We start from the raw sequence: 25,763 nt of genomic DNA on the forward strand, positions 1-25,763 counted from the left end.
ACATGGCTGTGGGGTTTCATCAAGCCTAATTACACTTAATTATCGTATTATACCACCAGCAGCAGCATGAAGGATTAATAGAAGGCAGGACAGATCCATGCTTTCTTGCCTCAATCTCAGATCCTACCATCGGGATGCTGAGGCAGAAATCAAGACTCAACAGACCAGGCAACATTTTTCCAGTCCTCCGTTTGAATTGTGGTCTCAGATTCCTGTTATCAGCTGACAGGAGTGAAATACTCTGAAATACTCAGACCAACCATGCCACATTCAAAGTCTCTTTTCTTCTCAGTTCTAATGCTCAGTTTGTGCTTCAGCAGGTCATCTTGTCCATGTCTTTATGTCTAAATGCATGGAGTTGTTGCCATGACATTCGCTGATTAGATATTTGCAGTTGAACAGGCGTACCTAACAAACTAGGATGAGTGAGTTTTTGCCAGCATGAAAATCTTAGAAAAGTTTTGGAAGTTTTAATTCTCGCTCCTTTTGGTCTGCCCTCTCAGCAGCCACAGTTGTTTAAGTTCAGTGTTGTGCTTTAAATGATAAGGTGATGTTTGCCTCTTGAAGCTCACTGATGAGATGTAAAAGCAGCCTCCTGAGAGGACACTAAGCTGTACTCATTACACTGAGGTTAAGTGCCTTAGACAATAGTGGATTAGAGCAGCAAGGTCTGTGCTGTAATTGTCATGTTTCCTTTAAAAGCAGCAAAGGCAGTGGTGAGGTATTAGCTTGTGGTATGACATTACATCATGGGGCTCGCTTTCCTTGATAAGAGTCACTGCATTTAGATCTCATGAGACAATCTTACAGGGGAAAAATCCTGTTGAAGCAGCGAAATTTCTGCGTGTGGAGCTTTTTGTTGTATTGAGCCACGGGGTAGTGAGACTAAATTAACATAATTTTTTTTTAAAAAAAACGAAGAAAAGAAACGATAAAAAAAAAAGAAATTAATTAGCTTAGAGGTGCAAAACTGGAAAGGTAGTGAAATAACCAATTTCATAAGAATCTGGATGAATCCCATTAATTAAACCTGTAGCTTTTATAAATCAGGGTTTTAGAGCATAATTAATCCAGTGATGAGAAGTCTTTCATTTTACACATAAAACGCCATAACAGGGAAATTTACTCATTTTAGCCAAGTGCAAATGTTAGGTGTACACTGCCATCTTCTGGTTGCTTTGAGTAAAACACAAAACAAACAAACGTGACATCTGAACACACAAATAACAAGCAGCCTGCGAAAGATTGACTCCAGTCTGTGCGTGAAGTCGTACCAACTTCGAACTGGAGTTTTAAATAAAATGAAATCAGCAGTCAACAGTTTCTAGTGGGTTCATGTTTATTAATAATTCTCAGTAATAAAAAGAAACAATTAATTACTAACATGGCTTAAAAGTTCCACAAAGGAAAAAGTGTACAAAGTATTCTAAACATTAAGGAAACCTTCATTTTTCTTCAACTTAAATTAATGTTTTCAATTTGGCAGCTCACGCAGTAGAAGCTGACTGTAACAGCTTTTAATCCTCTGTAATTACAGCGTGTTGAACACGCTTTCGAAGGCTCATGAAAGTGCTCATTAACCATAAATTGAGCTATAATAGTGTATTGAAGTGAAAAGATGGGATTTTATGGAGAAGACGGCTAAAAAAACAAATGAGGAAGAGAAGAGGTTTTGTAAAAAGTATTTTTAGAGAAGAAAGTATAAGTGGGAGAAGAGTCAGTTTCTGAATATGTAATAACTTACAACTTTTTTTGTCTTTCCTTTTTCTCACGGACTGATACTATAAACTAACTTCTTGGAAAACAGTCACGCTCTGAAAGAAATCCACTGTGGTCACACAGCTGCTAAAAGACACACGAAAAAATGACTTTTCAAAATAAAAGCCAAGAGCTGTGTGTAAGTTCAAAAACAACCATGCCATGTTAAGGAAATGAAAATATAGCTTTAAGACTGATGACAATTTACCAAGGGATCCAATTTCTCCGATTCAGACCAAAATAGTGCTGACAGGCAGCCGTGCTCTGCTCTTCATCAAGAACCGAAGGAACCGAAGAACAATAGGACGTCTTAAAACAGGAACATGTGGGTGAAAGCTTTCCCATATAAAACGCTGACCGAGCACTCAACATGCCACGATCACTATCTAAAGTCATATATACAGCTGTTTAAAAACAACAAAAAAGAACAGATAACATGAAAATACTAAAAAAGAACATAAAGAAATAAAATATTCACTCAACACATCATACGCATACGTACTTCAAACAGAAAAGTTCATTTCGAAGAGCCGCTCATTACGAATCATGCGTACCCGAAAGGAAGACAGACATGATTTAGAGATGATGGGTAGGCATGAGGTGGAGCCGGTGGTGGGTGTCAACAGAGGGCTACTAGGTACGAGGAGTTGACGACAGAAGCCAAAACCTCCACCGCAGCAGCCATGCCCTGCATCCATCCTCCACCCACTGCACCAAAAATACCTTGAGATAGTAGCATGCGCCCTCCCATTTTCCTCTCATCTCCGTGCCTTGAAGTCAGAATAACTGGCTCTCAGCTAACTCAATATCACTAAAGTGCTCTCTTTCTCTCACCAGTTAACCCTGTAGCGCCAGGTGTACATTTGATACATGAGTTTTTGAGACTTCTACATCATCAATGCATTGCACTTTTTTTTAAAGCAACAGAACATTTTTAAACATAAAAAATGGCTGTGGCAAAGATGATACCAATTTAAATGCTTACACGCAAATTAATACTTCCTTTTATTTAAAAAAAATGTGTCTGAATTTTCAATTAAGACACAATAAATGAAGAATTTTCTGGCAGTTTTCTTATGACTTTACAGGGTTAAGCGCATCACTGAGGTCAGCCAAGGGGACACAAAAAAAAGAAAAAAGACGACGACATACAAATGAACACTTGCATAGTATCAAACGCCAGAAGGTTCCATCAAAAATAAAAACAAATAAAATGAGGAAAATTAAGTAACTTTTCAACTTACGGTCCACAAATATATCACACTTGAGAAGTGTGTGTGTGTTTGTGTACATGTGGGCGTGAGAAATCTGTACAGCTGTGCAGACATGAGAAGCTCAAATGGTGGAGACAGCTGTCATTTGTCTGTGTGTGTCTGTGTGTGTGTGTGTGTGTGTGTGTGTGTGTGTGTGTGTGTGTGTGTGTGTGTGTGTGTGTGTGTGTGTGTGTGTGTGTGTGTGTAAGTAAGACTGGGCTGTGAGGAGAGAGAGAGGGAGAGTCCGTCCATCTGTGTGTGTGATGTGAAGCTGGCTCCAGCATCAGCTCAGTACTTCGGCACTTTGCTGTAATCTTCCCGGCCAACGTTCTTGCAGAGACACATGGAGAGGATCATCCCGAGGAGCTGGAGGAAAGAGGAGTTGTCGGCTTAGATATTGCATTTGAAACTGATGAGCAGAGTGTGCACTCAAACATGCAGGTGATAAAACCAAAGAATTTCTGTGTATTTACAACAGGCTACAATTATTGAACCACAGGCTTTGTTTTTTTCTCCAAGTCTGTCTTGAAACAATATTCACATACTTTAGTTATGTCCACTGCAGAGCTTCAACCGCACATGTCCATTTACGCTGGCATGAGAAACGTGTTTCCCCAAATTCTGCTTTAATGTAATGTACCCTTAACCCTAGTTTAGCTTCAAAAAAAGGGTATTTTTTAAAAATATTGTACACTGTCTTTTAATTTAAAATTTTTTAATCTGCTGTTCGATTTATTTTCTTTTTAAAATTTTGCATTGTGTCAGCACTTTGTGATTCCTGTCTGTGAGACGTTTTGGAAACACTACATATCCAGTCTTAGTTTGAAAACGACAGCACCGTGTTTTAGTCTAAAACGGCAGAAACTGAGACTACTGGAAACATTATTATATAGAAAAAGCAGGGACAGATACTACATAAATAAACACTGCTTGCTTTCTGTTCTGAGGACCTCAGGCCTCTCGCTTTTGAGCCATGATTCACAACCTCAGATGTCAGGATCGTACTTCAATACCTCCCAGTTTTTTTAACGTAAAGAGCCAGATTCTAATTTCACCTTCAATTTTACTGCAAATTCTAAAGGTTCAAACACTCTCCTCCACCTACATTTATATATTATTCAAAAAAGGTAAGCTATATAAATACGTTTTTGGTTTTCCTAAAACTTTGGAGGTTTTGTTTTCTAAAGGCTTCTTCACTTTCCTTTTAGTGCCTCTGACATTCAGTTAAAGAGGAAGGAGAAGCTTTTCTTTTTAACCAAACTAGATTCTGCCTACAAGAGTTATGTACAGATGCTGGCCAGCTGTTTCACTCTGCTTCCAGCTAAGCTAACTGGCTGAAGCCAGAGGTGTGGTAATGAAGACCAAACTTTTAAAGGAACAGTACATGTGGCACCTGGGTGTAGGATTAAGCTGCTGTTGTCGGTGTAGTTACACATTCACCTAACAAAACAAGCAAAAGATCCATAAAGGAAAGACCTCGAGAGAAGGCACAGATCTTCAACTCGAACTCAAACCCACTTTGGTGACCTTTTGTGAATGAGGAAGGAGTTAAAAGTAGCCTATAGCAGTATATATGGAGGATTATAAAGTCTATCTACTACGATAATCTAAACACATATGTTTGCTTTCTGCCATCGTTGTAATGAACAAACATAATTTAATGCATTTATTTATCTTGTGTCTGCCTGACCTAACTTGAAACTGTATACCAGCTACGATCCAAGCAAACGCAGACATGGTGCAGTTAAAAACAAATATACTGGCAGCCTTAAGGCACTCTTGATAAAAATCAGAACAGGAAGAGGCGGATACTGTACCTCCACGACTGCCACGGCAGCACAGATCCCCAGAATAACTCCCAAGTTATCCTTTAGCCATGTTTCTATGGTGGTTTTACAGCCCTACAGGAGAGAACAAGAGAGGGGGGGGGGGACATGCAGAGAGATGAATGATTACAGGATCACAGCCGGACATGAACTGAGCCTTTTGAAAGCACAACTGTTAGCTCTGGGTTGAGCCTGTGAGGGGAAGAATAACAGGTTTAGCTTAGCCGAGGAAGGGAGCGACTGGGGAGTGTAAAGTTTCTCAAACACGCAGACCAAACAACAGAACGGTGGAGTTGTACTGCTGTTTGGATAAATCAGAGCAGTATGAACAATTTGCCTCGGCTGCCACCGATCACGGCGCTGATTGAGTTTAACCACAGTCGCACACTGAGCTGCCAGTCTTAGTCAAACAGTTCTGTAAAGATTAAAGGTGTGACGTCTGTGTCATCTCCCTAACCATGGCCTAGACTTAAAAACAAAACAAAAATCCAAACTGGTGGGTTTTCATTTTGAAACGTGTAACTTTTGCTCTGTTTATGTCTACTGTCCATTCTGCTCCACAGTTTTAGGACCCTTAAAACAGAGTTGTGTTTTAAGATCTCCACCCAGTCTTAGTCTGAAAGCTTCAGTAATCTGTTTGCTAAGACTACTGGAAAATTCAACTCCGACATCTACTTTACCTTAATGCTGATTGGGCCTTATCAGACACAAACATTAAGTGTTAAAAATCGTTAAATTCCCTAAAACAAAGAATCATAAATTAAAAATCATTCCTATGCTTACGTGCAGCTGCAAAGTACTTCAAATAAGTCTATACTTCTTGTAGTACACATCCAATCAGTAAGTAAGATACTTTTTAAATGCAGTGATAATAACTGTAGTAAAACTCTGATGACAGCAGATCATCTGCCTCCATTTCATCCCATCCCCAACATTCGCCTATGTCACAGCAACCGTCTACACGTCCTCCTTCACTACATCCATGAATCTTCTTTGTGTCCTTCCTCTTTTCCTTTGTCCAGTGTATCCACTAACCCTCCTCTGCACATGTCCAAACCATCTCAGCCCTGCCTCTCTAACGTATAAAGGCCGAATCAAACATGCAGATCATCAATTCCTTTTTTTTTTTTTTTTTTTTTAAAATACTGTGATATTATTAATTTTACTACAGTATTTTGGGGCTGTCCCACTGCCTGGAGAAAACATTAAAGAAAATACCAAAAATAATAATAATAATAATAATAATAATAATAATAATAATTTGTATAAGCAGCAATATCATGGTATGGAAATAAAACAATTTCAGTCTAGGTTGTATAATTTAACAGTTGCTCGCCTAATTTTCAACTCTTAGCGCACAGACAGGAGGCTGCAGACTTTACATTGTGTTATTTACCGTTTCATAAACAGGTGGATCCGAGGACAAGGTTGAACACAGGCCTGCTAGCGCCTTATCCACTCCAGGCAAGGAATCATTACGACAGGAGCAGGAATACTGCACCTGGGTGCTGTTCTTGACCACAGGGTTCTCAGACCAGTTGCCCGGCCCAGTAAAACCACAGCATTTCATCTGGTAATATGGGAGAAAGTAAGGATGTGAGACAAGTTAGAAACACAAAAACCTCCACAGAGGATGGATTGAAAAGATTTTGCTGCATTTTATTTCTTTAAAAGAGACAAAAATGAATTGGAAATGAAACTGGATCCAAAATTAGCAAATCCCTTGGCTCTGTGAATGAGTACTTGTATTATGATATTTGAGAACAATGTATTCTTGGCTGCTGCTTTCAGAAAGACCAGGAGGAAAGAGGCTTGGCAAGAAAGAGGGAAAGGTGGAAGAAGAGAGGGAAGAAACTGGGTACAGGCTGATTAGTTTAATGAGTTAGTTCATCCAAAGTGCAAAGCATACACATATTTTCACGTATCCCTCAGATCAGTTTTATTTGTATAGTTCTGAAAAGGCTGTCTCCAGAAAACGGTGGATGTGATGGAACTTAGGGAGCCCACCGGATTGGATGAAAGTTAAGTTAGACGAAGGCTGCAGGTTACAGACCTACAACTATTCAGCACAATTAGTCTCTCCTGATGTATGGAAAGCTGCAATCACACCGTTAGCTGCTTGCATGATAATTGTTGATTGACTGAGTTACGCATTAAAAAGGATAGAAAAGCTGCTTATAATGTATTGTAATGTGATTCTTGAAGAATTATTTAGAGTAATCACGCCTGCCACCAAAACAATCCAAACTGAAATCTAAACAAATGTTGTTGTTTTTTTTGGCGGGGGGGGGGGGGGGGGGGTCGACAAGGCGTGGAAACACACTGAAGCGTCAACTCACCGTCCTCTGAATGTAGTCCAAGGGGTGCTCTGTGGTCCTGTTATTGGGGTAGGTGATGATCACAGTCTTAATAATGCTGTCCATCTCATATGCCAACTGGAATTGAATACGAGTATATTATTATCAGTGTCTAAGAATCAGAAAACACACCATGGCTGTACGTAAATAAAAGTGCTTTTTATTTTAGGCATTAAAAAAAAGGTTGAACACCAGCCAGAGAGGGGAAGTGAAACAGTGGTGATGAAGGAAAGCAAATAAACAAGCAACAACCCCCCACAAATCCCACAGATGATCGTTCTTTTCCAAATTTTAAATTTATGCTTCTTCGAGCACCGCCGCAGTCGGTTCTTCTATGTGACGTCTCTTGCTGGGCTCAAACATTGTTCAAATACAGCTTAGCAAGAGAACGACTCCGTGTTTATGTGTGTACGACCACAGAGCGGTGGCAGAGATGCAGCTTCTGAGGCTCTACAGCGAGAGCCTCGCCCTATTCTGGGAATGGGCACCACCCTGCCCTGTGGTGAGCCTTAAACACAGGGAGGGTGTCTTGGGCTACAGATACGCAGATACACATGTACGTACACATACATGCATATAAATGCTGGAGGGCTGAAATAGCCACCACCTATCCTGAGCGCAGTGGTGAGGTTTATCAAGGGAAAGGCTTTTTATGTCTTGGAAAAGAAAGGCCATGTTTAGAGAACAAAACCGGTTTTAGATGTTTATGTGCTCCAACTTAACACTCCCTTTAGAACAACACAAAGGTGGTGCTATTACTGGTTTGACCTGTATAAGAAAGGTTTTAAGGGGGGAAAACATTAAAACATCAGGAGTTCAGAAAAACACATTTACAGCTACGCAACAGCTTTTTAAAATTTAATCCAATACGTTTTGAAAATCTTAAGCTGTTTTTTGGTGTTGTTTGTCATGGTTTTTATTTTAGCCAGCTTGTGTTTTAATTCAAGCCCCCCTGCCGAGCTAATAACATCTATCAAAGGATTAAACTTTGCCACAGTTTGGTTGCTGTTGTTTAAAACTTTTTTTTCACCCAGAAATGGGTGACATGATAGTTAATACGATGACAATTTCTGCCTCTGGGGTGAAAAGTACTAACGTATAGAAGATGAAGACAGACTTATTTCATATGATTAAAGCTTTAAAAACATCATTTAATGCGATTCTCCAGCACACTCGCTCCACATCACTAATATGATGACGAAAGCCTTCGATTACAGCAACCTACAAACTACTTCCGGTACTGTTATCACATGTCTCCTGTCCTCCTTCTTGATCTCACTTTTCACAATCCAATCACATGACACAAACTCAAACTGAAACTTTCCATTTGTTGAACTTTGGATTCCTTACAGGTTAATGTACACACAGCCAGCGAAAGCTGTGAAGGGGAAACAAGTACCCAGTGGGCCCAAACTGTACTAGTGGGTGGAGGAGTGGTAGGTGGTAGAATGCACGAGAAGCGGGGGAAACAGGTTAAATTAGGAAATATGGTAAAAATAAAAAAGGAAACAAATATAACACAAAAAGAAAGAAGATGTGAAAAAAAATATAGGGGAAGAGAGTAAAGCAGGATCAACTAAACTAGCTTCTTACCCGATCTCTCTGGAAGTAAATGAGAACTCCAGCAGTGATCTGGGCAACGAGGATGAGGAGGAGGCAGGTGAAGTACTGTGAGGGGACAAAGACGTATGTCAGTTTTACATAACCACTGATAAGAGATGAAAAACACCGATCCAAATCTTAAAGCAGATAAAATAATTATTTTTTTAACAGGAGTGAATGAAGTAAGAAAGCTTGTATTGGTGAACATATATCTGTAGTTCCCATCAGCTTTGCACAGTTTCACAGCAAGTTTCAGGTAATTATAGGCTGCTGGTTTAGTTTAGGTTTTTTAATTAGTAGCAGCAGGAAGACTTTCAACGAACACTAACATATCCAGCCACACGCAGCTGATAGATAGAAAATAGATTATTAAGTCCTGAATATCATGAAACTCGGTTATTTTTGGGCAGCCAAAACACCAAAACAAGTGTTGACACTTTTTCTGAATGAAAAAAAACCCCCCTCTAAAAACAGATTCAGAAGAATTTAATGAGGCCAATCTCACGTTAAAGCTTATCTTCTCAGACATGGCTGCTTTGGTCCCGACAAGTTCCAGCATGAATGCTGTTTTTAGATCTTATTCCGTGCTCTATGATTAAACCACAGACCTCAAACTTGCACAGAGGTCAAACTTTAACTTGTCTTTTCAAATCAACCTGAAGTTTGTGTCAGACTCCACAGTTTCCAAGCCCTAAGGCAAGTGTGTGGGGAGAGGTGCGAGACCGAGGGCATACTAGTCACTTTAGTTTCCAACATGGTGCACAGTGAATTCATTCCCTGCGGTGAAACTGTCAACGTGGAGCTCTATTCGAACTTTCTGGGGCTTCTGAAGAAGAACATTCAGCAGAAGTGATGTGAATTATGGTGCATGTCAGCCAGCCATCTCCTGTCAGCTCAGAGCACACTCAAAACGCAGAAGTTTCTGGACCGCTCACCAGTTTTGCTTCCCTACATTTTCATCCTTTTCACGAAAATGACAATCAAGTTGCAGGTCCACTGTTATGACACACAGGAGGTGATCCAATGAATATTGCAGAGACATAAATGTAGAGTCATAACAGGACTTCGACTAAGATAGCAGCCGTGCTGAAAACAGTGTAGGAGACGATTGTGAGATCAGCCAACGGTAAAGCTTATAATCTGGACCTGTTCTCTTAACTTTTTTTATTGCATCTCATCCTCACACAGTTAATGTACTGAATAGATAGAAAGTAAACAAATTATCAACTCTAATAAATGGAAATTTATTCACATGTAACAAATAGAAACAAACCAGAATAAGAGAAAAACACTTTTTGGGCAGACACATCCAGCTTTTCCAGTCTTCCCTCAGTGTGTGTGTGTGTGTGTGTGTGTGTGTGTGTGTGTGTGTGTGTGTGTGTGTGTGTGTGTGTGTGTGAGTGAGAGAGAGAGAGAGAGGCTCTACTGCCAGCTGGTCACTGTCACTGGAAGAAGTAGGTCACAGCAGTTATTCAGTTAACCCCTTGCAGGTTTAACACTGTAGGTCACGCACCCATCCCCACTCTTGTTGTATCCCCTACATTTTACTGGCTTTATCCCCATCCCCCCCACCCCACCACCTGTAAATCCACACATGCTGTGATAGCCTGGCAGCACACATTTAGCAGAAATGCTGAAGGGTTTTAATGTCAGCAGGAATATACCACATGTTCTTAGCCTTGAGAGCTCAAGCAGGTAGGTGAATGTTTCATTAAATAAAATTAAGCTTCTGTGTGTTTAAAACGATAAGAGAATAAATATAAATAAGTAGGAAACAATACCTCGAACAGTATTTACTGTTTTAATTATGCACTCGATTGCAGATAGAGGCAAAAGAGATTAAAAAGAGTTTAAAGTCAGTGTAGCTTCTCACCAGACCCAGAAGACAACGGACTTCGTAGATGGATCCAATGCAGCCAAAGAAGCCCATGGCCATCGTCAGGGAACCCACTCCGATGAGGATGTATGAGGCCACTTTCACAGTATCTGATGATTCCTCTGGAGAAGATGGAAACAATCAGGGGCACAGAAAGAGATCAACATATAGAATTCCTGAGATCTAAAAGGGTGGCACAAACATGATTTTTATGGTGACAGGCCCCTGACTTCTGTTCTTTTTCTCCACTAACTGTAATACAAATGCAACTGTGTCTAGCAGGCCAAATGAGACAGACTTTTGCACCACATAAGTGGGGGCCTTTTTACTTCTGCAAACACATTTTTACACACACAGGTTACGGTTAGCCAAACCTCGTTCACCGAGCAAATTTTCTATGTTGAAATCATGCAAGCTTTTGTGTGAGAACACATTCTTTTCTCACACAAAAGGTTTTTCTCTCAGAATAGACTGAGACAAGTCAGTGTGTGGCGAGATAAATTGATTTCCCTTTCTGGTATGTAGAGTGGGAGGGATTCTGCAGGAGGAGGGGGCCGGCACTGGGAAGGTTGGAGAGGAGATAAATTGGAGCCATTATGTGACTCTGTGTGTTATCTGCTTTGGAAGAGCTCCAAAGACTCCAAGCTCAATCCACGGATGAGGCTAGATTTTGAGCTCTGTCAAATGGCTCCATCTTATCAAGGATTCCTGGGCCAAGCAAACAAAACAGCAAATCAGATAACTCACTCGCGACAGTTTGGTAAAAGAGCTGACAGACAGAAAGGCTCTGACACCTCACCTCTAATATCTGTGAATATATTTCTGTGTTGCTTTTCTTTATATGTGCTCTGTCAGATGCACAGTCAATATTAATATCTCTGAAGATTGTTAAAATCAAGCTAAACTTTATTACTCTACTTTATGACTGCAAAGAAGGAACATTAGCTCTTCTTGAACTAGCACCATGTTACTTTGAAAACCTCCATGATACACTTTATCATCTGCACTTATCGGAACAGGATGCATCATTAAACAAAAATAAATAGAAAATCTTTATGGCTGCAGCACATTTTCATATCCTGTCTTAACTATAAATAATATTTTATAGCTCACGCAACTTGTCAGAACACTAAATGGAAGCCTTTATAGCATTTACAGTAATTTCTTGTTAGTACTGAAACACCTTTAAATACGTGATATAAACTTACCAAAACTATGAACAAGATGTGACTGAATGCATGTACACTGCTGATTCGACATGGGCTACCATAACAGTGTATGCTGTGGTGGTTTAAGAATACTTTCTGAAAGTGATGAGGTCACCGTGTATCGAGTGTTTATGAGGTAACATTAAAAGGGAGGCAGACAACCATGTTGTATGTTCTATATCCGGTATTCAGCTGGGGCATGTTATTTCTGTCTTTCTCATAACCGCACGCCCAACCCTCCCCTCACACACACACGCAACCAACTAGTAGCTGCAAAAGCAACAGATGTCCACGGGTTTCAGTAATTAACCTGAGGGATTTAGGGACATGCATAAAAGTATACAGTAGGTACAGTTAGGAGCCGGAGCGAGAACATTTAGCAACACTAAATATATTAATGCATGTAAGAGATTTCTAAGGCTCTAGTTAGAGGTGCAACAAATCAACATTTACATAGTCAGACGAGAGAGAAAAGCAAAGAAAAAGTTACATGACACAGCAAGATATGTGCCGACATTTTGCTTCCTATATTGTCATCATTACATTTATTAGTGTAATTCAACGCACTGAAGGTTCACTTGAAGAGTATGCAGCTACAGTGGACCGCAAACATGTATTTTCCATGTAGATGGTAAACCGGTGTGCTATGATTATTAACTACAGAGTTTAAATTAGATGTTCTGTGTGTGGTTTTCATGCAGCCCGGTGTTTACGCAAACTAATAACATACACCCAGAAGTTTGAGGAACTGCAGTGCAACTCTAATGCAATAACATGGGTATTTGTAAGAAGCAACATTTTAGTTCACAAACAGAATTATACAATCATGTAGACATCCAAGCCTCTGTATGAAAAATGTCACCAAACAGAATTAAAGCTGTATATTTTAATTAGCCTGCATAGTATAAAATGCAGGCTAATTTCAGTTAACGGAAATGTTTCAACACACTTAGTTTTAGATTGTTAACATAACTCACTACAAAAACCTTGGCAGCAGCTAACTGAAAAACACAATCGGGGTACTGAGTCTGCTTAGTTCTTCTTTCCATCTTTTCATCACACATTTAGAAAAAGGAAGCCTTTTTAAATAAAAAACAAAACAACAGTTTCCTTGTACTCCTAAGACCAGTTGCAGGTGTTTCAAAGGTTGCAGCAGCAGAACAGAAACTGTTCTTTACAAGCTTCCTGCATCTGTGTGCTTCTGGAGTAATACCAAAAACATAGCATCCTCCTGCAGTCAGCATGTATTAGCCTGGTTACTGTGCTATTCTGTCATCTACTCTGGCAAGTTTCTATGTAGGTCTCTGTTAGATATTCTAAAATAGTTACTTCAGTGGTTTCCATGGAACTTTCCATTTAAAGAAGGAAAACTCATGGTGCCCTTCAAGACGGCTGGCGAGGGAGAGCAGGAGTTAGGATTGTTTGGTGCTGCAGGTCCTTCTGTAAACATGACCGAAGCCACACACTGAGCTTCCATACAGATGGCGAAAAGTCATACTTGACTATACGCACAGGTTTAAAAATTAAACACAGGCAGATCAAGTTTTTTTTCCTTTACTTTGCTGAATTCTGAGTTGAAAGAGTCCAAAGAAAATCTTTTTCCAGCATGTTCTCTTTTTCTCTCCCTGTGCCTCTGTAAAAGTTTCGGAATTAATATGAAGCACATTTCCAAACAGTGCTTTGGCGCGCTCTCCGTCTCACATACCTCTTCTCCCTGACTCCCAGGCTGACTTGTCTAAATAATATGCACGCTGTATTTTAGCAAACGCCAGCAAGATAAACTGAAGGCATCATGTTACAGTAAACTATTAACATCAGTGCTCTGATATAGGCGAGTATATAGTGAGGGGAAGATGTCTTTTTTAACTTAAAAAGAGGGGGGGCAGGGGCGCCTGAAACCACAACATCCTCATAGTTTCCCTGCCTGAAGTCACTGGGACAGCTGCAAAGGCCTTTGCTAATATAACTCATAAAGAATGGAAACTAAAAACACAAAGATCCTGTTTATAGGCAGACCAAGCTTCTGAGGGGAATGCACAAGAGTCAATAAACAGAGCTGGCTGGAGCTTTTGTTCTTCTGCAGAGTGATACGATATTTTCTGTGAGGTTAGACATCCAAGGCGGAGCAGAGTTTAGGTATAGGGAACATAAATACAAGTAGGGGGGGAGGTCATTAGACTCCTCCTAGCACGAATAAGGTATGAATGAATCATGCTATCTCTTGGGGAACAGCTGGATTATCACAACAATAGGCCTGAGGCTGAAAAGGATGATGCACACTCTACTGCCTTTATTTCCTGAAGGCCTAATTTGAGATAACCAAACTCAGCTGAACAACAACCTTGGACTCACTAAGTTTTAGGACAATAAAGGTCAATTCTAGAGATTGTTTTGATCAAACTCTACTCTTTTCACAAACAACCGATCAAGATAGCAAATGAAAAAATAACCCCAAACTTCCAACCAAAATACAGATGACTTCTGCTCTACTTGACCTAGAATTTTCTTATCTCATTATCAAAGAACTCAACTTTTATTTTTGATCATTCAGACTTCTATTTAGTCCATTAATCGTACTTGTTAAAAATCACTGGAAAGTTCAGCCGATGCCGTAAAACCAAACAATGCAAGGCGCCGAAACAATTAACAAAACAGTAATTAATCTAATTTGACTGATTCAAACTGAGTCTGTCTAAGAGCAGTAAATCTCACAGCCCTTCTAGCCTGGCACAGTGAATCAGGTCACAACCACTCATCAGAGGTTGAGTTAAATGGAACATTAGACCCTGCTTTGGCAAACACGACATATGCAGATCTCCTATAGGAAAGAGGTATCAGAGTCACGTAGAAGAAAGTGCTGCATCTGACTTCCAACATGTACCAAGTTGCCAGACAATAAAAAGAAGGAATTTCTCTTTACAAACTGAGAAAAAAACTTGACTGCTGCTCTTGGAAATGCTCCACTTGGGATGAATACACTGAAAGCATTTATAAAAGAGATTTATGGCAACTAAGAGTTTCCATCCGTGGTTCTCTGCTTTTTCAGGCAAATCTGGACATGGGCTTCATTATGCTTTCTCCAGTCTTCTTCACAGTAGTTGAAGACGTTTCTATCTTTAAGAAAGCTGATAACTGCAATAATAACGTATTTCTTACTATGCAGTGTCTACAAGTAGATATGTGAGAACATCTGTACAAGTGGGAAATGTTATCTAGCACCTCTGCCATCTGTAGGACTAAGAAAACGGGCAAGTTCAAAGTGTGGAAAGTGGAGGAGGGGGATACAACTGCCATTTTCCACCCTAAGATGAAACCTTTTAAGATGCCCTAGTAATCAAGAGCCCGTCATCCCCCCTGAGTAACCCACTTCTCACAGATGTGCCTGTCAGTGTGTGTCTGTATCTCTACAGGGTGCACAGGAAGTCATCAACATTCATATGTGAGTCACACTTTTAGTAAGGTGTGAGCAGACCCTCGTGACCTTTTAGGAATGCGCCTCAGGGGATAAAATCTGCATTAGTTGTAGAGAGGAGGTACTTACGTAGGACAGCAATGAAGCTCTTGTTATCAAGCAGAACCCACAGTCCAAAGCCCAGGATAAGGGCTCCAAACACCTGTGGAGGTGACAGAGAAAAATCAGGCACAATATGTGCTCTAATGTCTTACACACGGTTTGTAGTTGGTTTGTTTTTTTCTTTTTTGCTCTCTTGGTCTGTCACATGTGGGATACATCTGATTGCATCTTGTCCCTTGTGTTTCTGTCTGCCTTTCTCTTTCTCTCATAACAACATTTGGAAAGAAACAGGATGTGGAGGCAGTCATTCCACAGGCTTTTCTCACAATTAACATCAGTATTCATAACAGAACTGGAAACTGGAACATAGTGTAATTGGTTCCTTAAAGCCTCCAAAAATTATCAGATTTACTTTATATACCCTTGTAATGAGGCTATGAAGCTGAGACTATCAATGTAATTAAGCGGGGCCTTGTTTGGAAATTGTGGGGCACTGTAGAGGGGGCAAAATTCTCAAATAAGAGGCTCTGTTGATTCCCCAGCTATCCACTTGTATCGTTGCCCCTCCCCAACCTCCCAGCAGTAATTAAAGCCTTCGTTAAGAGCCGTTCATTTAGAGAGACTCTTGTGCTCCCGGCAGCCATCATTAGCCCTCCACTTCCTGGCTTCCCCTAACCTCCCCTAGACTAATCTGTCCACATGGACAAACACTGACACAGACACACACGCTTCCTATTAGACACCAGTGGCGCATTCACATCAAAAGGTCTGCATCAGGTTTACAGCCACAGACCCACTAGAAAGGTCTGGACATCCTCGCAGAGTCAGTTTTAGGAGTCTGGGGTTGTATGAACCTCTGGACTTTATGTTGTGACCAGCCCAAGCGACTAGGAAACAAACAGAAACCATCTGTTGTAATTTAGACCTGACCGAACTTCATATCTCCTATCACAGAGAGAGTCACAGCGACATTTCCCTGTGTATCTCTACCATCCCCTGGCAGCATCTGACAGTTATTCAAATATAACCCTGAAAGACATCATGCAACTCTAAGTGCGTCATAAGTGTAGGATGCAGCATACTCGTCTGTCTAGCTTAGCTAAACAAAACTGCTGACAAGGTGAAAGTTGGGTTACTCTAACAGTGTGTGCAATGCATGTGCAGATACTTACAAAGAAGAGGAGGTTGAAGAGAAATAGAAAGTATTTGGTGACTGCAACGCATCCTTTCCCCATGGCTGTGTTCCTGGAGACAAAAGAGAATTTATTGGCTATTAACGTCAGAGAGTTATATCACAGCAAAGCGTGGGCAAGACATTAAAAAAAAAAGAAAAAAAAGAGAGAGAGATCACAAACCGACTCAAGATGAAGAAAAGACACAACAAGGAAAGTTAGCTTTGAGTCAAGGACGTCGAGAAATCTGCACAGCTGGATTCCTGATTAAACACAGCTTCAAATCTTCAAAGCAGCGTCAGCCTAGTTCATTTTTAAACAGTCACATTTCTCCAGGCTTAAATAGCTCAACCGACCAACTTATTCCCTCTTTTGTGCGACAACTGCTGCCCTGTTGTTGGAAAATATCGTGTTTTTGCAGTAACACTTGTTAATGAATGCAGTTGCGTTCTTGACAAACAAGAAGAACCACCCTGGTTGGAAAGAGCAGCAGGAGGACCACCACAAAGTGACGAGTGGTGAAGTCACGACGGCTATGTGGAGAGGATGACGGCTCGTGTGGTTACGTGTACTACTATCTCAAATCGAGAGAGACTAGACCAACCTACCAACTGCTATAACACAACACGGAAACAACGAGTTTGGTTAGCAACAGTTTTTTTGCAGTGAATTTTATGAAGGAGCCTATATGGTATAAAACTACAACCAATAAACACACGACCGAACACTGCTGTGATCACATCCTCGAGGAAAGGCCTTCACTGTCTGATATTCTTGGTTTTAGAATAGAATATCATCAGCTGCACTGTTTTACAGTAGTTTACCTCATGCTCACATGCAGCCTGTTTGGGTTTCATACATACACAGAGTGCACTTGGTGACTTTTCTCCAAGTAATTTTTCCCTTTAAAAAAAAAAAGAAAGAAAGAAAGAAAGAAAGAAAGAAAGAAAGAAAGAAAAGAAAAAAAAAGTAGGCCAGGCCAGCACCACACACTCTGTACACTTCATGAAGCCTCCCTGGTAACATGATTCAGCCTGAGCAGAACCAGTCCAACGACAATATTCACCACAGCTTTCTCATACTAAGGAAAAACAGGAAATATAACCAGCTATTGTGGTTATTCGAGGAGTCTGAAATACAACATGGAGGCACTTGTATATCTCATGACAAGCTCTCTCTTCCTGTGTCACTTATTTCATCTAAACCTTCTTCCAGTATCTGTAACAAGTAATCATGTATTTAGTTCTTTTTTCTTTTGTCTATGTTAACCAACAGTTCAAATTAACAATATGTATCTTGGAAATCCACTCAAATGACTTGCAAATGAAGACTATTTACTTTGCTGACATCTCTTAATCACATCTTGTTTCCTCTTCACTTGATAAGAAGTCTGTCTACAGATTACGCATAAAGGAAGCTGCAGTGTTTTTCCAGACACTGTGTATGTCAAAGAAGAGAACATGAAAATTAATTATAGCCTAAAGATAATATGAAAAATAGGTTCTGCTCAACAATACTCGTTGTTAGTTAAACTTAGCCGGGTCAGATCTATGATACGTGTCACTGCCTCGCTCTCTCCTCCTCCCCCATTTCCTGTCTATCTCCTTCACTGTACAAATAAAGCCAAAAGCTACAAAACAGACTTAAAAAAAAAAAAAAAAAAAAAAACCCCAGCAAAAAACAACCAAACCCCAAAGCTTTGATGCTGTTCAGTGTAGTTCAAACTGGTTTTACCATCAAATTTCATTTGAACTGCTGGTAACTATCACATGAGTGAGTTACTTAGACTACACAAACATAAACACAGACAAACAAATACTTCAGATTGCTTTCTGAAGAATACTTTCAGATTCAACATGCTTTCGTGGTTTTAAGTTGTTTGTCAGATACACAGTCTGTAGAGCAGCTCTATCAAAAGCCTTTCAATATTATTACTTATTAAATGTAGCATAAAAATACTGATAGAAATACCAACACAATTTCATATTTACAAAGCTACACACAATGCAAAGCCCAAACCACACAGCAGATACCCTTGCAAAGTAGATAATCCTTAAAGGAGATTGTTGGTCTTTATGTCTAGATGGTGAGCAGCAGCGGGGATTAAAAAAAGGCTTAGTTATGACAACCATTGTTTGCTGACTGAGCCCCCAGTCCATCTTAAAACAGTTCCCAACAATGCCTCAATGCTACTTATTATATTTCTGAAACAACAAACATAAATAAGATAACGTGCTAGCTAGGGCTGCCACGATTTGTCGACTAGTCACGATTACGTCGACTATCAAAATCGTCGACGACTGATTTAATAGTCGACGTGTCGTTTGAAGCTTTGTAAGATCGCAAAAGACACAGGAATAATAGCAGGATTTAAGAGTGTAATAACGGACTGAAACAGAAGATGGCAGCACAGCATGTACAAGGATGCCAGCTGCCGTTAAACCCCGAAGAAGAAGAAGCAGCTGTGTCCCAGAATTCATAGCGCGGCCCAGCTTAGTTTCCAACAATGGCGGTAGCTAGTTAGTTTTAATATTACTCTTATTATTCTTTCTGGGTCACAAAATAAACGTTTAACATATTTTCAGGCGAGAATGTAGCTGTGTAAACCTCAAATATCGGCTCAGTTTATCAGGACACCACATATTTTCAAAAGCGCTCCGACGTTTTCGGAGACGTCTGTTACCCACTAGCTCGATAGCTAGCCGGGGGCTAGGTCACTAGCGCCGTGAGAACACCGGACTCCCGGCAAATTGTTTTCAAACCCACCGCCATCTTTCGCGACTCAGGTTAAATATATATGAGTCACTTAGATAAATTAAAAATGTTGTTGTTTGGCTTTTTTTTTTTTTTTTTTTTTGTATTTTATTTGTTCCTGAGTAAATCGTTTGGCTGAGATTAAAGTTATAGTTTTTACACAGCTGAATAAACGTCAAGCAGACAGCTGATTATCAGAAGTGTGAGATGCTGGAGAATATACTCCGGTGTCCTGTTATATTTTAGATAGCAAGGAGTTTATTAAACTTTACCAAAACAATCTGCAAATTTCATTAAAATTGAATAAACTATCATCTTGTCATTATTTTTAGTTAGCACCTTAAAAGCTTAAAGCTGTAAGCTAATGATAGTTATATAAGAGCAGATGCTGCTGGTGCAATAAGCTGTAGTTTTACGTCCAGTGGATGATGATCTGATTAGTCGACTAATCGCATAAATAATCGGTGACTAGTCGACTATCAAAATAATCGTTTGTGGCAGCCCTAGTGCTAGCCTAATTTATTACGAGGCAGTAACTGAGGTTATACTCTTTTGGGAGTATAGCTTTCATAGAAGCTCGCACACTGACAAGATCAAGTTGAAAATGCATTTAGAGAATTCTTATTGCGTAGCTTACACAGTCAAAGCCAATCACAGTTAACTTCCTGGAAGCATGTGAAAATAAAGGCTCGGCAGTGGAATGGGAAGTGGAGCTAAACAGCCACCCAGGAGTGGGATTTTAACCATTCATTACAAGTAGAAAATATATATATGCTGCTGCTGATGTCAAAAGGCAGTTTACTTGAAAGGTTATTTTTCATCTCTCCAATTTGAACTAGGTGAAGGCTCAGCTTGGTGTAAAAACAATGTGCAGGATAGAAAAAAGAAAAATTCCCCTGAATAAAACCGCGACAGAATTACCTGAACTTCCCGGCCCTGTGATCTCACACATTTTTTCCCCCCTCTTTACATCCTCCATCTCCCTCCCTGTGGTTTGGCGTAAGGTGCGAACACCTACTAACAGTATTTTGGGTGCAATAAAAGGTTAAAAGCATTACGCTGAAATAAGTGTTTGTACAAAGGGTCAGTTCACAAGCATGGGTTACAGAGACGAGACAGCACGAATGGCAGATGGCAGCAACTGTGTCTGAAATGGACCCAGCATTGATCAGCTATGGTCGTGTTGAACACAAAACGTCAGGCAGTGTGCCAAGCTCCCTCTACTACCTCCTCCTAACATGGGTCATATTCCCATTTTACGCATCTGTGAGGCCACAGTGTTGGAACGAATGAACCAGACACCATCCTGGTACTACTAAAGCTCTCAATATCGTGCCAGAATCCTGCTTTAACATTTCAAAAACTGTTGATCACCATGCACGAACAGGTTGTAGGTTGTTTACTGCTGCATTTCAGTGACAAAAGAAAACATCTTCAAAATGCATGCATTCCTAGAAACAGCCCCTGGAGTAAAATCCGCCTCTGCGGTCTGCTGGTCAGAGAATCAGGGCTGCTGGTCAGAGAATCAGGGCTGCTAGTATTGATAGCTTTCGTCAACATGTTATTTTTTATGTCTATGAAAGTTTTTAATTCGCCTGAGTCATGGGGTGTCGGTAATATAGACGATGTTTTATCAGTTCAGTTGCTTTATTAGTTGATACACCTCAGTGGGTTTTCAGGGATGGAGGGGATTTCCCATTTTGCATCTATGTAATGACAAGCTGTATGGCAAAAGAAATCAGTAAACTCCCCATCTGTGGTTGGGTGCCTGGTACCTACCCACGTAAATGAAAATGATGACACATCTGTGGCAACAAGACTAAACACAGATTTGGTCTACAGTCACTATATCATGTAATTGACAATGTTTTTATCCACCCATCCAACCATATCAAGTCACATCATTGCCAATAAATCAGAGAGATTTGTTCCCGTTTCTCGGTTTCTAAGAACAGCCAAGGGGTTGAGGTTATCAGATGTGTGATCACAGAATTACGTCTTTGTTTTCTGGGGTGGGGTTCTACTGTTTCTGGTTTTCTATTCAAAGCTGAGTGTGAAGTGGTGTGGGTGAGATGTGCACCTCTAATTGTGATGTCATGGTTTTTGGCCGGAAAAGTGGTCAAATCCCTGCTCCGGTTTGAAAGTAAGCTCCTCTACTTGAGGTAGCAACTTTTAAGTATTTATACAAGTGGTGAAACAGTGGAGTCCAGCATTGTCAAATAAATGTCGATATACTGGTCAAGATTCCTACAATCTACGGGCTGTGAGCTATGAGAGAAAGGACAAAATCATAGATACAAGCAGTAGAAAGGACTTAAAGTGTCTGAGCTCCCCCTTAGAAATAGCGTGATGACTCCAGTCACTCAGGAGAGGACAGAGTATGACCAACGTTCCTCTACATCAGAAAAGACAAAAGGGGGGGGGGGGGGGGGGGGGGGGGGGTTCGGACATCTGACTAGGATGCCTCCTTGTCCCATCCTAGTCAAGGTGTTTGAGAGATTTTCTAGGGCAGATACAGGACATTAGCAGAGATGTCGTCTCTCAGCTGGCTTAGGAACACCAAGAAGAGCTGAAGACAGTGAGGATGGACAGGAAGAGCTATATTTACACTGCTGTCCTCATGACACGGACCCTTACAGGTCATAGAAAATGGATGGATGGAATTTTGTGAGATGACAGATTTCAAATTTCCACTTATGTGACATTTAAACTGTCAGAAACCAAAAAAAAAAAAAATCCCCCACTATTCAGTAGAAAAGATGAGGCATTTATGGCAACGAGACAATCATTTTGTGTATAAACGAAACAAAACAGAGTAGCAAAAAACCCCACCAAACTCTAAATTCAATGATACATAACAGCAGCCGAATGAAAAATAATGAATGGGAAGAAAGGAATCTAATTTTAACAGAATTAAATATCAAAGTTTAATACCAGAAGAAATTCTTTTGACATCCTTAGACCAAGAAGAGTCAAAGAAAAAAAAACAAGAACAAAAACAAAACTGTAATTACTAATCTATTAACACAATGATTTGTGGTGCAACAGCAGTGGGAGAGGGTTTTTTTTTTTAGAGAGACTTCTGTCTGGGAGGTATTTTGCCAGAAAGTTCTCTTTTCTAATACATCATTTTTTAGTTTTCATTGGTAGTTTGGTCCACTTTTTAGAAAGCCCTGCTGGCATATATTCTTAGTTGCTGATGACCTTTACAGCGAGTCATCAATACCTGTTATGGTGCTTCCAAAATTAGATTTTATTCTGTATAGGCTCTATAGGTCCAACAAAACCACTGAGTAACTCGATTACGTCAATCTACAACTGTTCTCCAAACCCTGAAGTACAGTTTAACAAATTTAACAATTTGTCCAATCACAAATACTTCCAGAATAAGCAAACACTCAAAATAGTCCCTTACTCTACTCTACATTAAACTTTAGAGAGAGGCGTTTGAGCCCAGGCAGGCACTGAGAATTCATTTGCCTACTCAGACTTCAACTTCTTCTCGTACACCACAAAATTGCTTAAAGGCATACCACAAATGCAGAAAGACTGCAAGACTGTATTAACTGGATGTTACCTAGAATTTCAGTAGCTTACTCATTGCTTCCACTTCAAACTATCTCAGCTTACAATTAGGGCTGTTGCACTGAGAGAAATAAAACAGTTACTAGGCCCCTAACATGTGGAAGGACCACCCAAACCCTGGAATTACAGCACCATTTTTTGGATGTGTTTTTTTTTTTTTTTTCCCCCCAGTGCTCCCACAGAGCCTCCACGGTGAAAAGTGCAAAAGGTTTAGGCCACTCCTGCTGGAGAATGGCCAAAAATGTTTCTGGTTCTTCTTGTTCTTCTTGTTCCATAGACAAGTATCAGAGCACTTAACTAGCTGGATTAATGAAGAGAAATGTATAAAATTCGAAAAACAGCCCCATCTTCTCAGATTACAGACAATATCAGACACAGACTCAATAAGTGGGTAATTAAAAGTTATTTTATATCCACCACGAATACTGGCTACTGTGTAAATAATACGTTTTAGTGTCAGTGCGTCACCTGTTTTGTTTTTGTTTTTTTTACTTTGAATATTCAGACCACAAGTTTATTGGGATTTATTAAGATCAACATGGGAGAAGATTTTGATAGGAATTGTTGGAAACTAATTTACTTTAATTACAATTCATTTTATTTAGGGATTTATTTTCTGTAATCTTTCTGTGTATGTGCCAGATGTAGAAGGCTTCCACCTGTATGTTTTGTGCTCACAGTATAACAAAGACGTGAAAACTTTGAACTCTTTTACCCTGAAGCTTCACACTGTAATTACTGCATTAAGGGGATGAACTGTGCTCAAATTTCATATTTAAAAAGACTTTGATGCTGATAATCTTGATAACTAATAACCACTTCACATCAGTTATTATAATTTTCTGATTAGTATGTGTTTTATGTGCACTTTGCTTTCAATTCAGTTTAGTTTCAGTTTAATTCTTGTTTTTTGGCAATTTGTTTACTTTTCATTTCAATACTAGCTTTTCTCAATTTTTAAACTGTATTAATGGAAAATGTCAGAGGCAGGATTTAGCCACTACTGATCTATTAATATTTAGGGGTGGCTGTAGTTCAGAATGTAGAGCAGGTCATCTACTAATTGGAAGACTGGTGGTTCGATCTCTGGCTGCTCCAGTCTGCATGCCAAATTTCCTTAGGCAAGATACTAACCCAAAGCTGATCCCCTTTTTAAATGCAGTTGAGCCTCAATAAACACATCTATCAATGTCTTTGCCAAATTTAAATAAAAACTAAACTAAACTAAAAATATTTTCCCTGTAATTCTATTTTAGTTCATTTTTGTTTTGTGTTATATTTCAGTTAACTAAAACTAGATGTGAAAATATATTTGAGTGAACTATAATAGCTTTACTTCACATGCTTTCACGTGTTTATTATACCGATCTGGCATGTGAGACCACATACGTTTGGGCCCCAGATTTCATAGGTACGTCACTGGTCTTAAACGCTTTAAACTTTGCATTACGTTGCCTCATTTTAAAAAACAGGGGGGGGGGGGGGGAGTTGTTTTATTAGTTTTTTTTTTTCATTTGCTCAAGTGTAAAGTCTAAAAAAATAATCACAAAATACCAATCATAACAATTATCCACACTCAGCCATTTTTTCAGTGTCCAGGAAGGTCGAAATAATGTAATTACACCATGTCGAAAGCAGAACCTTGAACATCTGTTTTAACGTTTGCCCAACAAACACGTACAGCTCTCACACAACATATTAAAGTCAATACACCAGCATTAAACGTGTACAAACGACAAAAAGCGAGGACTTGAATCTGGCTGAAAAAGTATTTTTACATCTGAATGACTCCTGGGACTGAAACTCTGGCTCTGCCTGACACTGAACACAGCATCTCGTGTCTTTCACGGCTAGCTGACCGTCCACTGACCAGCTCCTCAAATTTCCCCGACAAAATTAACTACTCACTCTATTAACAAGTTTCCAGCAACTTTAACAGAAAATAAACGGCCCATAAAGACCGTTGTAAACTAAACAAAAGGTCTCCAAACAAAGTACAAAAAAAGGGGGCATTCCAACGGCGTGTTTTCACAAGCTAGCGCGGGTAACTCTGGGGTTATTACTAGCTAGATACACAAAAACATCGCAAACACTTACTTTGCGTCTCTGGAGGTGCTCAGAGCTGACAGAGGAGTCTACCGTTGAAACAGAGTCTGGTCTCGGAGTGTGAGAGAAACAAATGATGGTGTCTGTCTGACTGGTTTGTGTGTGGTTTATGTGCGTGAGGGGGCAAATTCGTTACACCCACATTTTAACCCTCTCCTGCCTTCCTGGTGCAACACAACTGCAGGTGTGTTTTTTAGTTCTTTTATTACAATTTCACAACCTCAACCTTGTGAGTTTTTCTTTTGTGGGTGTCTCATTTACACAACGGGCACATTGTTTTCTTTTCTTCATCAGGAGAAAACAAAAAAAACAACAAAAAAAACCCAAAAACCAAACCGCGTTCAACTTCCTGTCAGACATTGCATTTGCGCAGTTTACAACGGCATCTAAGAAAACAGTGTAACACCTGTAACACCTTAGCAATCAGTAAAGGATTTTCGTGGCTTTTTCTGCGGTTGCAACTGCAGTTTCATTCGCAGCGGATGCCAAATGTGGGGCCCAGCATTAGACGAAGCACCGTCTTCTGATTATCATTAATCTTATTACCCTGATAGCGTCAAGACTGTGCGTTTTGCAGACATTTTGCAACTTCTCTTAAACTCTCACGAGAGAAAAAGACTTAAGCCCCAACAGAAAATATCAGTCTAGATATTTTCTCGTTTAGAGAATTGTCTGTATACAAAGACTTTATAAAGTAATGCAGATTATACCAGCACACGTGCTGATGGTTAAACTTGACGAAACATTTCACA

At 39.9% G+C, this 25,763-nt stretch overlaps 1 protein-coding gene across 1 annotated transcript; it reads right to left on the reverse strand.

Annotated features, from left to right (window-relative positions):
* Window positions 1-1,309: 1,309 nt before the first annotated feature.
* Window positions 1,310-25,166, reverse strand: cd82b (CD82 molecule b). The gene is made up of 9 exons (XM_086299043.1): window positions 25,003-25,166; window positions 16,567-16,639; window positions 15,422-15,494; window positions 10,670-10,794; window positions 8,788-8,862; window positions 7,177-7,272; window positions 6,234-6,407; window positions 4,829-4,912; window positions 1,310-3,377 (listed from the first exon to the last, which is right to left on the reverse strand). Exons 2-9 carry the CDS (start codon window positions 16,627-16,629, stop codon window positions 3,300-3,302), a joined length of 768 nt encoding a protein of 255 aa, XP_086155169.1. The 5' UTR covers window positions 16,630-16,639; window positions 25,003-25,166; the 3' UTR covers window positions 1,310-3,299.
* Between the last annotated feature and the right edge of the window lie 597 nt (window positions 25,167-25,763).

The sequence above is a fragment of the Aulonocara sp. 'chitande type north' Nkhata Bay genome, linkage group LG7 (genome assembly GCF_057382095.1).
Source record: "Aulonocara sp. 'chitande type north' Nkhata Bay isolate Kocher_YH1m ecotype deep benthic linkage group LG7, A_spYH_male_GT1.1, whole genome shotgun sequence".
Lineage (NCBI taxonomy): Eukaryota > Metazoa > Chordata > Actinopteri > Cichliformes > Cichlidae > Aulonocara > Aulonocara sp. 'chitande type north' Nkhata Bay.

Excerpts from the sequence above, each read along its gene's own strand:
- cd82b (XM_086299043.1), bottom strand. The coding sequence starts at position 16,629 with ATGGGGAAAGGATGCGTTGCAGTCACCAAATACTTTCTATTTCTCTTC. Across the intron at positions 15,495-16,566 it reads TCTTCAACCTCCTCTTCTTT|GTGTTTGGAGCCCTTATCCT; the intron begins GTAAGTATCTGC and ends TCACCTCCACAG. Across the intron at positions 7,273-8,787 it reads TTTACTTCCAGAGAGATCGG|TTGGCATATGAGATGGACAG; the intron begins GTAAGAAGCTAG and ends ATTCAATTCCAG.